Here is a 14278-nt window from a genome sequence, read left to right as displayed (position 1 = left end):
TCCAACCAGGTATAAGTAAGGCATGAAAATGACAGCCTTCCCCTGTGGTTTGCCTGTAGCATCTGGCAAGCAGAGGGACATGGCACATTTTCCTGTGGAACATTTTATGGCAACTTTACGCTAGTTTTGCAGCACACACACTGCTTTCTGGATGAACTAGATTCCACTCTTTCTGAAAAGGATACCGGAGGAGCTAGGCCAAGCAGGAATAAGATAAGAGTTTTGTGTGCATGCATACACACTTAGGGTCTCTCTAGACATGCAGGTTTTTGAAGAGCTGGGTCCGGGTTCCTCAGACCCAACTTGGGTTCCCACAGCCACACAGCAGCGGCAGGGAATGCTGTTAAAAAATAAAGGAGAGCCCAAATGGCCTCAAAATACCACCACAGGGGAAGGAAGAGCTCCTGCTCCCCCCAAGCCATTTTCCAAAATAGTGTGTGGGGGGTGTTTCTCTTTTTGCTGTTCCACATGGAGTATCCTGGGCACGCTGAGCAGTAAAAACAGGGAAATGCCTCCCTGGTGGCTATTTTAACATGGGGAACTGCTTGGTAGGGAGGCAGGAGCCCTTCCTCCCCGCCGCAGTGGCATTCTGAGACTGTTTGGGCTCTCCTTTATTTTTTAACAGCCATTCCCCAAAGCTGCTGTGTGGCTGCGGGGAACCCAGACCCAACTCTTTAAAAACCTGCGTGTCTAGAGAGATGCTTAGCTAGCAGCTATTGATGAACCTCTCTTATAAAGGATTTGGGCTAATCCTTTTCTAAAAAGCCAGCGAAAGCTACTGGCCATCCCCACGCTCTAGGTCTTTCTTTCCATAAGTGAATGAACTGCATGTTGAAGGTGGAATTCGCTGGCAGAGGGAGGAAGTGTTCCACTTTTGCACCAGGGCACCCTTCTGGCACTGCCTCGTCGATCGGGAGGGGGAAATTTGTCTCCTTTTGAAGGGCGGCTTGCTCCCCACACACTTCTTTCCCACCCTCTTCCTCTGAGAAAATGTCTGCCTGGTTCTTTTGCAGCCTTGCCGTGTCTCTAGGCGGAAAGTTGTGTTGTAAAATGCACAATATGTTCTATCTGCCCTTTGGGATCCATCAAATATTCACCAGCAGCTCCCATTTTAGTCAAAGCAAATCAGGCAGGCCGAGTGAGCGAGAGAAAGGCTGAGGCTACACCGACACTTCCCCCCTCCACCTCGGTGCTTTCCATAATGGGGTAAACGGTACAAGCTCCCCAGCCGTGGCCATGTTCCAGGAACATAGCAAGGCGGTGGGAGGCAGAAGCCCACACAAAAGAGATAAGGAGAGAACACATCCAATCTCCCCGATGGCTGGCCAGGGGTTGATTCCTGAGGGGACACAGTACAGACTGCCAGGGAGAGAGTGTGGATTGCTCCAAGAATTTGCACACAGGCTCGCCAAGTGCAGAAAGCAAGCCTGAACCTGAAGGAGCTGCAGAGTTGTAACCCTTCCAAAAGCATCAGCGGGGCTTGTATTATGCATGTTGCCGGAAAATGCATCTCCAAATCCATCTTGCAGCCGTTATTTACACATCTGCTTCTGTATCCCCAAGAGGTTTCGTTACTGATAAGAAATACATAACCTGGGAATAGCAGATTTGCCTGAAAGCTTGCAGTCATGGAAAAGTTTCTCCGCTCCTGGCATAACCTGGTAGGTTACCCCATTCTGACACCAAGTAAAATTGAACAGAAACTTCAAAAAAGTCTCTTATCGATTATGCCCAAATGATTGGCGCATGCTCAAAAACCGACTGGAGATCTAGTTATCCAATGCTATGCCTGCCAAATCCAGATGGCCTCTTCCTTTCCAATAATCAACATGAGGACACAAAGCAAGCGCGAAGCCAAGGAGTGCTAGGGCCAACGCAACCAGTAACCCACCAGCAACGCCCTTTTGCCCCTCATTTCCTGTTTACAATTTGCAAGGCCAAGCAAGAGAAGTTTCAACCCAGCCATCGTGGTAGCTGCGTTTGTCATCAAGCATGTACCAGAACCCTGGAAGGAATGGGCTCTGCTGCAGCCACATTAATTGTTCACTCCTCCCCTTCAAAGCCCATAAAATCAAAGTCCAGATGGTCACTTTTCGTAACAAAACAGGATGACTCACTGTACCCAGGGCTTTTTTTCAGCTGGAACGCAGAGGAATGAAGTTCCGGCACTGCTTGAAAATGGTCACATGGCTGGTGGCCCCGCCCCCTGATCTCCAGACAGAGGGGAGTTGAGATTGCCCTCCGTGGAGTTCCAGAACCTCTTGAAAACGGTCACATGGCTGGTGGCCCCGCCCCCTGATCTCCAGACAGAGGGGAGTTTAGATTGCCCTCCGCGCCATGTGGCGCGGAGGGCAATCTAAACTCCCCTCTGTCTGGAGATCAGGGGGTGGGGCCACCAGCCATGTGACCGTTTTCATCAAGGGCAATTTAAACTTTTAAAAACTCCCCCCTTGTTCCAGCTGACCCAAAGTGACGTCATTGACCTTGGGAGCATGTGTGAACTTTGCGCATGCACATGTGGTACCAGGGGCACCACCTCCCACCAAGAGTTGCCCCCTGTGCTGGCAACCCACTGAGTTCCACCACCTCTTTTCCCAGAAAAAAAGCCCTGACTGTACCAAATGGTGCCCTTTTAGCATATTTTGGCAGGTTGTCTGTTTCCGACTTCCCAACATCTAGTGTTATCTGCTTCAAAATTTTCTCCCCACTTTTTTTAAAAAAGCCCCCCCCCCCAGGTTATTTTGGTATGCTTTGAAAACTGCTCTGAGAGGGGGAGGCAGCTTTGTGATTGACACGAAGACCAGCCAATCAGGTATACAGTGAATGCACTTCTCCAGTTAGTTCGCTGCTGAAAATAACTGCACGCACCCTTAAATCCCAGAAACGTACAGAGCGTTGCTGCCAAGAAGTGGTGGATGAAGAATATGCAACTTCACCTTGTATGTTTTTTGGCACAAACCGAAGTTGACCAGTTGCTCTGCCCGGCAACACAAGGTTTGGAAGTGGACAGCTCCATACTGAAGCTGACAGCATCAACTGCAGCAGAAAGAGCGTCACAATTACGCAATGCATGTGCTCGGGGTCAGCTTGTTACTTGAAAACATGTACATTTACATCTTCCACGTAACATCCAAAAGCGGGCCGTAACATCAACTCCAGAATTGCTATTTCTTACCAGTTAGTAAGGAGTTTTGGTAAGGCCAGACAGCGTTACCAATTGACTACCCTAGCACAGACACCACACACGGAAGGCTGGTAAATCTCTCAATTTGGGAAGCCCAGGCAGCTACTGAGGCATTCAACTACTCACACCTCATTTTCTGAGATTTCACTTCCATAACAGAAAAACGGCACAGAACGAAGACAGAGAAGAGAGAGGTGCAGGAGAATTGCTTCTTCTGCAAGCTCCCCCTTCCATTCCCCTTCCCAAATTAACTCTCCATCTGTTCCTCTGCGGCTGAGGCTGATGGCTTCTGACAGGGCCTCCTGAACACAAAGCTGTTTTGCCCAGAAAATCTATTACAAGTTGCTCTAAGACAGACAGAAATCCTCTCCTTCTGTCTCACCGAGCTGGTCTCTCTAGGTGTCCACCTCAGGCAAGGCAGGGAGACTGTGCCCAGCACGGGCAAACAGGCTGCTGACTCTACTCAGCTAGAAAACTCAGCTGGGAGCCTCAGCAACTTCTGAGCCATTGGAGCACATCCCTCCCACATCCGGCACCCCCCAGCACTTGGTGCTTCCAGCCAGCTTCATGGATGATGCTAAGGGCACGATCCAGCCAGAGTTAAGCACTCTTCAGTCCCCCAGGTATAACTAGCATGTGAAATGAATGCGGTCTCAAGGAGCCCAAGTCCAGCAGGATATGAGCAGGATTATAGTCCCTTTGATGCACGCCTCTGTCCTGTGTCCTAGGTATCCCACTCTTCCTCCAGGGAGCTTCAGGCATGATTCTTCCCGCCCCCGTTTTATTCTCACAGCACTCCTACAAGTGAGGCTAGGCAGAGAGAGTAGCCTAAATCACCTAGAGAATTTTCATGACAAGCAGGGATCTAAACACACGCCTCCCCCAAGAGAAGTCCAACTCACTGATAAGGTGGCAGTATCTTAAGACCGCATGTTAAAAAACAACAACCTTGCACCGAAGAATCTAGCAGAGGTGGCTAGGTTAGACCACTTCTGCAGTCATTTAGTTGTCCTGTGGTCAGGACATTTAGTCATGTCATCTGCAGTCCTAACAGACCAGGAAGTTTTGCCACTACATCTGTTGTGTGTGAGAAGAGGCAGGGAGGGAAATAAGAACCTCTAGCCATTGGGTTATCACCTGAGAATCCAACGGTCAACATAAGCCATGCTGTATGAACTGCTGTGCTCCCTTCCAACTTTTAAGAGGCAGGATAGTCAAGTCGCAAGCTTGAAGGAAACCATTTCACAATGCAGGAACAGCCAAACGTGTGTGTGCGCGCGCACACACACACCGCTTGGCACCAGATGGCCTGCAAAGGTGCCACTAGGGATTGACAGGCTGTCACAGCAATAAGTGAGTAGCAGGAGTTATTTTCTTGCTCTGCTGTTATTGGTAGACTGTCCCCATCTTGGCTCATGGGCTGCGTTTCCACGCAAGGGGCCTGGAGAAGCAGAGCGAAGGGCCGAGGACAGCTGCAGCTTTCTCCCAGCAGCACAGCACGTCTCTCCCAAACCAACTCAAGCAAACTGAGGCCCGCGTCTCGCAAAGTGGACTCTTTGCTTATGAAAGCTCACCCTGGAAGGAACCAGGGAATGGTCCAGCCAAAGGAATGTGCTGATGTACTCTCAGAACCTCTGGGGAATCCCGGAGGGTGGGTGAGTTAGCATGCGACTAAATTCATGTGAATTTTGTCCCGATCTTCTGAAAATCTGGATCCGGAAAACTAGACCGGTCATTCAAAATTTGATAGTAGGGAAGATACCGGTACAGATTCAAAAGCAATTACAAAGCCCAGCAAATGCCAGCAAGGACGTCTCAAGACACAAAACCTGCCGGAAACGTCTTGTGTTACTAGCCAAGTAGATCATGGGGATGCTGTAGGCGTAAGATGCTGTGCTAGAATGGGTTTGTTCTACAAGAACACATGAAGCTGCTGTATACTGAGTCAGCCTCTTGGTCTATCAGGGTCAGTATCGCCTACTCAGACTGGCAGCTGCTCTCTGGGACCTCAGATGGAGACTTTTCACATCACCCAATCCTTTTTTTAACAGGAGATGCTGGGGATTGAACCTGGCAGTGTACAAAGCAGGCGATCTACCACTGAGCCACAACCTGCTCTATTTCAGGTTGGAGTGTGTGTGTGTGGGGGGGGGGGGAAATATATCACAATTTTATCATACATCCCACATAAAAAATCTCTATAATCAATAACATGCTGAGGACAAGGTTCTGAGTCAGGGGACGTCAGTAAGAGATGGGGAAGTTTGAAAAATGTTATCCCTCCCCTGCCGTTTGAAGTGGTACAGTCCTTGCCCAGAACCTCAGCACTCTGGCATATTGATTCTCTCCTTTTCCTCTTCTCTTCTTGTAACATGCTTCTGTTCCTCAGTCATATATGAGCTGATTGCTTGAGGTAAACACACATATACACACCAAACTGCCTCGTAAAAATTCCCATTAAAGGTTTACTGACATGCAGCTGCCTTATACTGAATCAGGCCCTTGGTTCAGCAAGGTCAGAATTGGTAGCGACTCTCCAAGGTCTCAGGCAGAGGTCTTTCACATCACCTCCTACTGGAGATGTTGGGGGTTGAACTTACGACCTTGTGCACGCAAAGCAGAGACTCTTCCGCGTCCCCACCTCCTTTCAAGGTTGCAGTTGAAATGGCCAAAGCCTTTAGATTATGCTGCCACCTGCTGGACATTTGCAGTAATAAATGCACAGGTCTTTCAAGCCAGAATTCCATGTGTGCGGCTGCACCCACAGAAGCAATTAATCACAGCATCGCACCATTCATCAGCATGGCATCCGGAGATCTACGGATGAAAAGGGGGATAAAAGCATACCAGGAAGAAAATCTGTGCCTGGGTGCTTTTTCGGCATAAGCAGTAAGACTTTACAAACTGGCACTCTTTGGGAAGGACCAGAATAGAAACTGAGCTACGTGTTTACAAACACCACGCACGAGAGAAACTATCAAGCCATGCGACACTTTAAAAATCATGGTAAAAATAGCAGTCTAGGACTGGGGAGATCTGCTCCCCAACCTGCACTGCGACAATAGCCAATCACTCACTTCCATCCCTTAAACACCTCACTGGGATACTACAAAGTTAGTAGAAAAATAGGAAGGACGATCCTTGTTGTCTTGTTTTCCGTGGAGGAATCTCTGGATCGAAATCCAAAACACAGACTGAGGATCGGTTTGATGTTTCCATCACTTCGTCACACTGGAAGGTGTGTAGTTGCTCCTCTTAGGGATGGAGTAGGAACAAGCACCTTCCCTCTTCTGGCCACGTTCTCTCTGGGACAAACTCTGCCACCAAATTTTGCCCCCTTCCTACAGTGTCGATCCAGGCAAGAATACTCCATCCCAAAAGCAAGGGTAGCAAACCCAGAGAGCAAATAGGCAGGCATACTTAAAAAACAAAACTTTCTTTTTATTATTTGGTCCTTTGGAACCTGAGTTTGAAAACCACCCATGGGATATTTCATATTATACAGGGAACCGATTACAGGTATCAATTTACAATTGATAAAATATCCTATGTTTTCTTAAGAGCTGGACAATATTTACATGGTTAAAAATTATTCACAGCTCGGAGAGGGAACAAAAAGACGAGACACATTGGAAGGGGAAAGACATTTCAACAGAGTCAAAACAAAGACAGGCTGGGCCACCCCCTGGCCTCAAGGAGCCCTTCCGGGGAAAGGTGGAAACCAGATGAACGAGAGATGAGGATGTGGGAGGGCGGGCACCGAAGGGACCAACGAAAGAAACTTCTTGCTCATTGCTACCTGATTAAGATGGAGAGGAAATGGAAATTGGGTGATGGGGGGATTTCCTAGTACGATACAGCACTGCGATGCTGTACCCCAAAAGTCCAGTTTAAGCCCTCAACTCTGCCCTTCTTTAGGCTCCGGAAGCCAGCTCAGCAGCTGCCCAAGAGTTCAATCAACATCTGCTTCCCGGGAGAAAGATCCTCTTCTGTGCTACAAATGGAGTGGTTCCAGACCAGGCAGAAATGTCCTTTCTCTACCCTCCTGCCCTGAATCCTGGTGGGGAGGTGGGCTTTGTGAAACAGCGGAGAATTCTCTGTTCCAAGATCCTTATCCTGCCAAGGCTCTCCGGGACAGAGGGGAACAAGTAGAAAACCTGTTTCGGTGCGCAGTGCAGAGGCAACCAGGAGGCAGGTGCTTTCAGAGGCCCGGCTGCAGTTCGGCCCCTTCCGCCCAACCACCTCTCCCTGCGTTACTGGACCTCTGATGACACTGGGTGCTGGCTGCCTCTCAAAGAACTGGCAGGCACCCATCCCCTTTGAGAAAGAGCATGCACATGAGACAACCCTGTCCCCTCCAACCCCTCCCCTCCCGCAACACAGTAGCAGGTTTCAGGTGCCCCTGCCTTAAAACTACAAAGAACTACATTTCCCAGAAGACACTGCAAGACGACCCCTAGTGCAAACTTGCTAGCCTCCACTGGAAGAAAGAGGAAGTTGCTGCCTTCTCCAGGCAAGGCACCTAAGCCTTAAGCAGTTACACGGCAGGCACAAATGAACCACTTTATTTGTGTGTGGTGGGGGAACCTTCCCCTGTGGAATTTCTGCCTGCCATGCAGCTATTAAAAGAACAGGAGCTCTGCTGGGGGAAAAGGGAAACCATCCTTGGAAGATAAACTGAAACTTGGCTCAAGGGAGGCAGACATGCAGACACACCATTCCCTTGCCAGTGCTGAGGGTGCCCAGAGACGTCCCCTACTTCCACCTTCAGGGATGGGGGCTTCACCCTGGTGAGCCATGAGGGTCCATCTCCTGCCTGAAAAACTAGAAATCTAGAAAACACGATGCACAGTTCTGAAAGAACAGTTCCGACCGAGAGCCGCCTTTTGGCCAAGCAAGAGCACCGCGCAGAAAGGGAAGAGCTGCTCTCTCGGCCTGGCGTATCTCTAGGGTGCTCTTTGACTTTGGTGGTCTTTCCCCTCACCCCAAATAAATGGCAGCATTCCCACCTGTGCTGGAGCCCCGTGAAGCCAAAAAGAGAGCCACGGAACTCCACCGTGGGAAGTGCTAACAGTCAGGTCCGGCCACAGGTGTTGTCTGTTCCCACCAACCTGCAGAACTGAATGAGAGGTAGGGGGGATCGGGGTAGGTTCAATCCAAACTAAGTCACCTGCAGAGATTTTCGGAAGAGGTCTGGAACCGCTGTCCAAAACTCTTTTTGCCTTTCCGCTCACCCTCTAACGCACTACAAACCCACAGGTCAGCGCATTGTATGCGTGTGCAGGGAGGGAGCTGAATGAACTCTTTTTGTGCATGTCGGCTCCTACCAAGGAACAGGGATCGGTCTGATGCCGGGCACGGAGAGCCACAGAACGGGGGGAGACCCTGCTGCACATGAGCCTCAAACTCTTCCCGGGATGCGCACCATCAACCCTGTGCCCGAATCGATTAAGTGAGCAAGAAAACGCCACCCTCCCCTCCCCCGGTGACCCTGTGCCCGAGCCCACCGTGTGGACCCGAAACCCTGTCCTTGATACCCTGTTACCGAGTCCCCAGGCCACCAGTAGCCATACCCATCACACCCATCCCCTCTCAGCCAAGGACCGACACGTGACCCTCAGGCTCCACAGGGCATCTCTGTCCCACTGCCTCGGCCGGTCCCTTCCCAGCGCAAGGCTTCTCTCCTCAGGTTGGGTGGGAGGCTATCGTGACAGAAGGGTTAAAAACAAGCGTTGTTTGCAAAGATCAGAGGAGGGAGAGTGGAGCATCCAACGCCAAACCGGATGGGTAAAGAGCAAAAAAGGCTGTTTCTGAACCAAGGTGGGAACGTTTTGCGGCACACTTGTCCCGCTGGCTTTCGAATTAGTGCTCAACTGCAAGGCACCCTTGGTGAAGATGGCTGCCTCCTGGTCCCCCACTTCCAAGCTGTGTCGCAGCTCCCCTATGGCCAGTGGACTGCTGGGAATAGAAATGGCTAGTGCCCCGACATCTCCCTACTATATGGCTTGTAAGTGCCATATAAATGAACTCCGTAGCCCTTGTGCAAGATCCAAGCAGCTCTGTCCTTGGAGACTACAGCACACACCAGAGTGCCCCCCGCCCCGAACAGGCAAATCTCTTGCCCATTGCAGAAACAGAATACTACATTTAAGTCCCAGAGGCACAAGCCTCCAGCTGTGCCTCATGTGGATTGAGAGAAATGGCTTTTAGCTGGCACGGAAAGGGATGTTTCTTCTGCCTCACTGCCCACCTGCCTTTCTTTACATAAGCCTTCTTATGGACAGAAACCAAGGACGTAGGAAAAGGGATCCTTGTCCATAGCCCTACATAGTTAAACAAGTCCATTGCACATACTGAGGCCAGCTGTGCACAGAATTACATTAAAAAAAAGTTATCAGCCCATGCAAGCTTTTTCAAAAGCTCACCTTCCCCCCACCATGTGCACGGCAAGACAGCAGGAGTGTTCTGAGTTGAGCCTGCGACTCGCCCAGCAAGAACTGCTGCTCACCCTAGGTGAGTAAGCCAACCATATGGATGGCTTGAGCCCATGTTGCACAAGCCTGCTTTGCGACTCCACTGTCCCAGGGAGAGGGAGGCAAATACAGGTATGTCGGTCTGAACAGCACTATGGTCTTTTCAATGGATGCCCCAAATGTTTGTTGCTAACTAGCGCTAGAACGGAAAGGAGACCCAGCTTGGGGAAATCAGTGCCTTGCTGTCTATGGCAATCCGAGAGAGAGAGGGAGAGGGAGAGAGAGAAGGGGCTACATATCCCCCCTCCCCTGACTTCAGCCCACCCCACTGCAGGACCCAGCCAACACAATTAACAGTGGGGCGAGGCAGACACACACACATGTGCACAGAGATACAGTGGCCAGAGGTATATTGTTGCAGCCACAGGGGCTTCTGGTGGCTGCAGGGAGGGCCAGCCCCGGGATTCTGTTGTCCAGGAGCATCCACGCGGTGGGACTCGCCCTCTTCGAGACTGTGAAATTCCCTTGGTCTCCTATCTTGACAGCAGCTCTGGATAAAGTGCATGATCTGTGGGGAGGGGAGGGGAGAGGGGGCTTGTAAGGGAAGGGGGAACCTGAGCAGCTCCCTGCCTGACTCCTAGGGGGGAGGAGGAAAGGTGCTTGGCTTGAGACACCCAGTCCAATGTCATCCTCCTCCTCCTCCTCAACCCTGACGGCTCAGTAACGGCGGCTCGGGCAATACCCGAGGCAGATGGGTCCTGAAAAAAGGCAGAAGCGGAAGAGCGGCAGGGGGGGCGGGGCCGTTTGTCATAGCGGCCGGGGCCCATGGAGGCCCGCCACATCAGGAGTGAGTGGCGGGTTGTGCGTCCCCTTGGTTGACATCCAGTCGTTCAGGAAGGCCTGAGTGGCTTTGCGGTGGGCCAGGCGGTGGGTGATGGAGAAGCCGGCATTGCCTTCCAGCTGAGACAAAATCACCAGTACCTGTCTGGAGGACAAAAACAAACAAATAAATAAATAAGAGTGTGAAGAGTGAACAACAGAGGCATCAAACCACACACAAACACTTCCCCTAGCAAGGCCCAGAAACTAACAGCAGGGATGTGGTCCCAGCAGAGCCCCATATGGTGGTGGAGAGTGCCCTCAAGTCAGAGTTGACATATGGCGACCCCTGGTCGGGTTCTCATGGCAAGAGACTAACAGAGGTGGCTTGCCATTGCCTGCCTCTGCAACCTTGGCCTTCACAAGGCCGACCCTGCTTAGCTTCTGAGATCAGACGAGATCAGGCTCACCTGGGCTGGTCCCATATGATCAGCCACATAGAGATGTGCTGAGTTTTCTGAAACATTTCAATGCACAAATGGTCTCTGCAACCAGACAGGCAGCATGGTGTAGCAGTTAGAGTGTCAGACCAAGATCAGGGAGACCCAGGTTTAAATCTCCCCGCTGCCACTGGCTGACCTTGGGCCAGTTGTACACTCTCACCTTCCTACCTAACAAGGTTGTTGTGAGGATAAAATAGAGGAGAGGAGAATTATGTAAGCCACCTTGGGTCCCCATTGAGGTATAAATAAAGTAAAATAAAAATAAATAAAACTCTGGCCATGTTCCTGACCTCTTCCAGACACTGTGAACCCCACACTGGCACCAAGGCTCTGTGGTTCTGCCAAAAAGTGTTGCCCTTGGAACCCACAGTATGCGGGACGCTTGCCGTAGAGCCTGCTTTACGGACCAACATGCCCCCCAAGCAGGTTGGGCCCACGCCACCAACGCCACCAAGTGGTGCAGCTTGGCTGACCAGGCACCAAATCTCTTACCCACTTCCTGAACTGAGCTTTTGGATAGGAAACAAAACCAGGAATTTCTAAGCTGACATTTATGTGCAAGTCTCCTACAGTCTCCTCTTGGCCAGGGCAACACAGACAGTCGGCTTACTGTGGGGTCACATGCACGCATAGGCCAGCAGCCTCTTGGGAAATGACATGTGCCCTTCAGCCAGTCCACCTCCCTCAGCCTAACCTACCTCACAGGGCTGTTGTGAGGAGAAGCACTCACAGCACAGTGAGAATGGACAGGATTTTTAAAAGTCCAGGCTTCGTCTTTCCACCCCCTCCCCTTCCTCTGATCTTTTTTTTTAAATAAATTTTTATTAATGCAGGATCATTATACATAATTAGAAAGTAACGATAAGCAGGGTTTTTTTTCAGGGGAAACGCGGTGGAACGGAGTTCCGGAACCTCTTGAAAATGGTCACATGGCTGGTGGCCCCGCCCCCTGATCTCCAGACAGAGGGGGGTTGAGATCGCCCTCCGCACTGCTGAAGTGGTGTGGAGGGCAATCTAAACCCCCCTCTGTCTGGAGATCAGGGGGCGGAGCCACCAGCCATGTGACCATTTTCTCTGAGGGCAACCCACTGAGTTCCACCACCTCGTTTCCCAGAAAAAAAGCCCTGACGATAAGTATACATAACCTGTGTATAAATGCTTATTAATTCTGTACAAGTTTTGTAAGCAACTGTACAATAGTCAAATTAACCGATATAATAGATATAATAAACTCTTTTCCTTGTGGTCAAATTGTTTTGTTTCATTGATCTAGAGTGATAAAAAATAAGCTTTTAGGCGGTTGCCTGTTTTTTTGGTCACAATCAAGGAACGGTAACCATTTTGCTATAAAATTAGTTTCTTTCGGGTAGTGCTCTGCTTGAAATATCCTATCATATATTTTATCTTGTATATAATAATCCCATATTTTCTCCAACCAATCATCTACTGAAGGCAATTTAAGCATTTTTCAATTTGAAGCTATTAAGCTCTGATCTTTTTTGGGGTGTTAACAGGGCCGGCGCGCCCATTGAGGCCAGGTAGGCGGTGGCCTCAGCGTGCGAGGGCAATAGAGGGACGCCGGAGGGGGTGTTGGGGGCAGAGGCGTACGCCGCAGAGCTGGCATGGCTGGGTCGCAGCTGCTGCAGCCAGCCAGCCCCGTGCTACTGCAAGCCGCTGCTGGAGCGGCGTGCAGAGCGTGGAGCAGCCTCCGCCCGCCACCCCAGCCATCCGCCGGCCAATGCTCCTGGCTAGCGCTGCATGATGACGTCATTGCGTGATGACATCACCACGCAGTCTGTGGCGCACGTGCGGGGGGTTGGTTGCAGGCGCCAGAAACCCTGGTGCCGGCAGTGGGTGTTAAGGCATCTTTATATGTCCACAGTCCGTTTGTGTGGGGTGAACTGGCCCTTACACTGCAGCTCAGCTGGCCTGCTCACAATGCGAATGGGCTACCGCATCCCGGTTTCTGACCAACACACATGGCTTCACACACACGGAAGACGACAACAGGTCACGTCCAAACGCTCCGTAGGTCTGCACATCGGAGCCACACTCCTCTCTCACCTGTGCAGTGGGGGCACGCTGTCTTGCGTCTTCAAGCTGCCCCGCGTCGACACCACATTGAAGCTGTCTGTGCAGTCGCACTGGACGTGCAGGTAAGATTTGGGATGTCGGTTTTCCACCACGACTATGAGACCTGCCCAGCCATGAGTCAGGTAGTAACATGTCATCCCTTCACGCCCCTGCAGAACAAACCAAGCTGGTTCATCCTCCTAAAAATCAGTCATGGATGGTGATGGAGAGCCAGTCACCTCTCCCTCCACCACCTACAAGCAGCAACAGGGAATTCTCGCAACAATCGGGGTCTAGGGCAGCCCATCTTTATCCATTTTCCTAGGGCCTGCAGTTTTGCTTCCCATAAGCTACTTCCTCAAAAGACAATATGTGTACAAAATCTACGAGGACAAAATAGATATCTGCTTTAAAAACATGCAGCAATAGTTTCAGGTGGGTACCATGTTGGTCTGTAGTAGAATAGTAAGATTTGAGTCCAGTAGCACCTTGCTGGTATTTAATCTTGTTGTTCTTTAAAGGTGCTACTGGACTCGGACCTTCCTGCAGAAGTGGCGTAGCAAAGGGACTTCCAGGACTGAGCCCCTTGGTTGAAACCTGAACTCAGTGCGGGGGAGTATTGCTAAAGATCTCTCAGCTTCAGCCCTGGCATTTCAGAGAGAACACAAACCAAACTCTTACAAGCAAAGGTTACAGTCAGAGCTTTTTTTCTGGGAAAAGAGGTGGTGGAACTCAGGACCGCACAATGATGTCACTTTGGGTCAGCTGGAACAAGGGGGGAGTTTTTAAAAGTTTAAATCGCCCTCTGTGAAAATGGTCACATGGCCGGTGGCCCCGCCCCCTGATCTCCAGAGGGGAGTTTAGATTGCCCTCCGCGCCACTTGGCGCAGAGGGCAATCTAAACTCCCCTCTGTCTGGAGATCAGGGGGCGGGGCCACCAGCCATGTGACCATTTTTAAGAGGTGCCAGAACTCCGTTCCACCACCTTCCAGCTGAAAAAAAGCCCTGGTTACAGTAACTGTGCCTCTAAAATGGTCCAAAGCTCCACAGAGCATCAGAAAAAGGTAAACGTCAGGACTCTAGCTCAATGGTGGCTATGGTTCAGAACACAACTACAAAAATTTCTGTACTGGAGATTGGTGTGTGTATGTGTATCATTTGAGAAAACAGCCAAAAGGCTAGAGTAATTTCTAGAGGCAACACAATATTGCTTGAAAAAAGGATGG

General features: G+C 50.6%; 1 protein-coding gene across 1 annotated transcript in view; it reads right to left on the bottom strand.

Moving 5' to 3' along the window:
* Positions 1-6604: 6604 nt before the first annotated feature.
* CAPN15 (calpain 15) overlaps positions 6605-14278 on the bottom strand; it is a 110510-nt gene continuing 102836 nt past the window's right edge. Inside the window, exons 11-12 of the mRNA XM_054994942.1 lie at positions 13044-13222; positions 6605-10642 (exon numbers count right to left, since the gene is read on the bottom strand). Of these exons, the coding sequence (XP_054850917.1) occupies positions 10465-10642; positions 13044-13222 (357 nt within the window). The 3' untranslated portion in view covers positions 6605-10464. The remainder of the gene's footprint in view (positions 10643-13043; positions 13223-14278) is intronic.

This window comes from Eublepharis macularius, chromosome 12, assembly GCF_028583425.1.
Source record: "Eublepharis macularius isolate TG4126 chromosome 12, MPM_Emac_v1.0, whole genome shotgun sequence".
Classification (NCBI taxonomy): Eukaryota; Metazoa; Chordata; class Lepidosauria; order Squamata; family Eublepharidae; genus Eublepharis; species Eublepharis macularius.
This window is presented reverse-complemented; position numbering and strand designations above follow the sequence as displayed.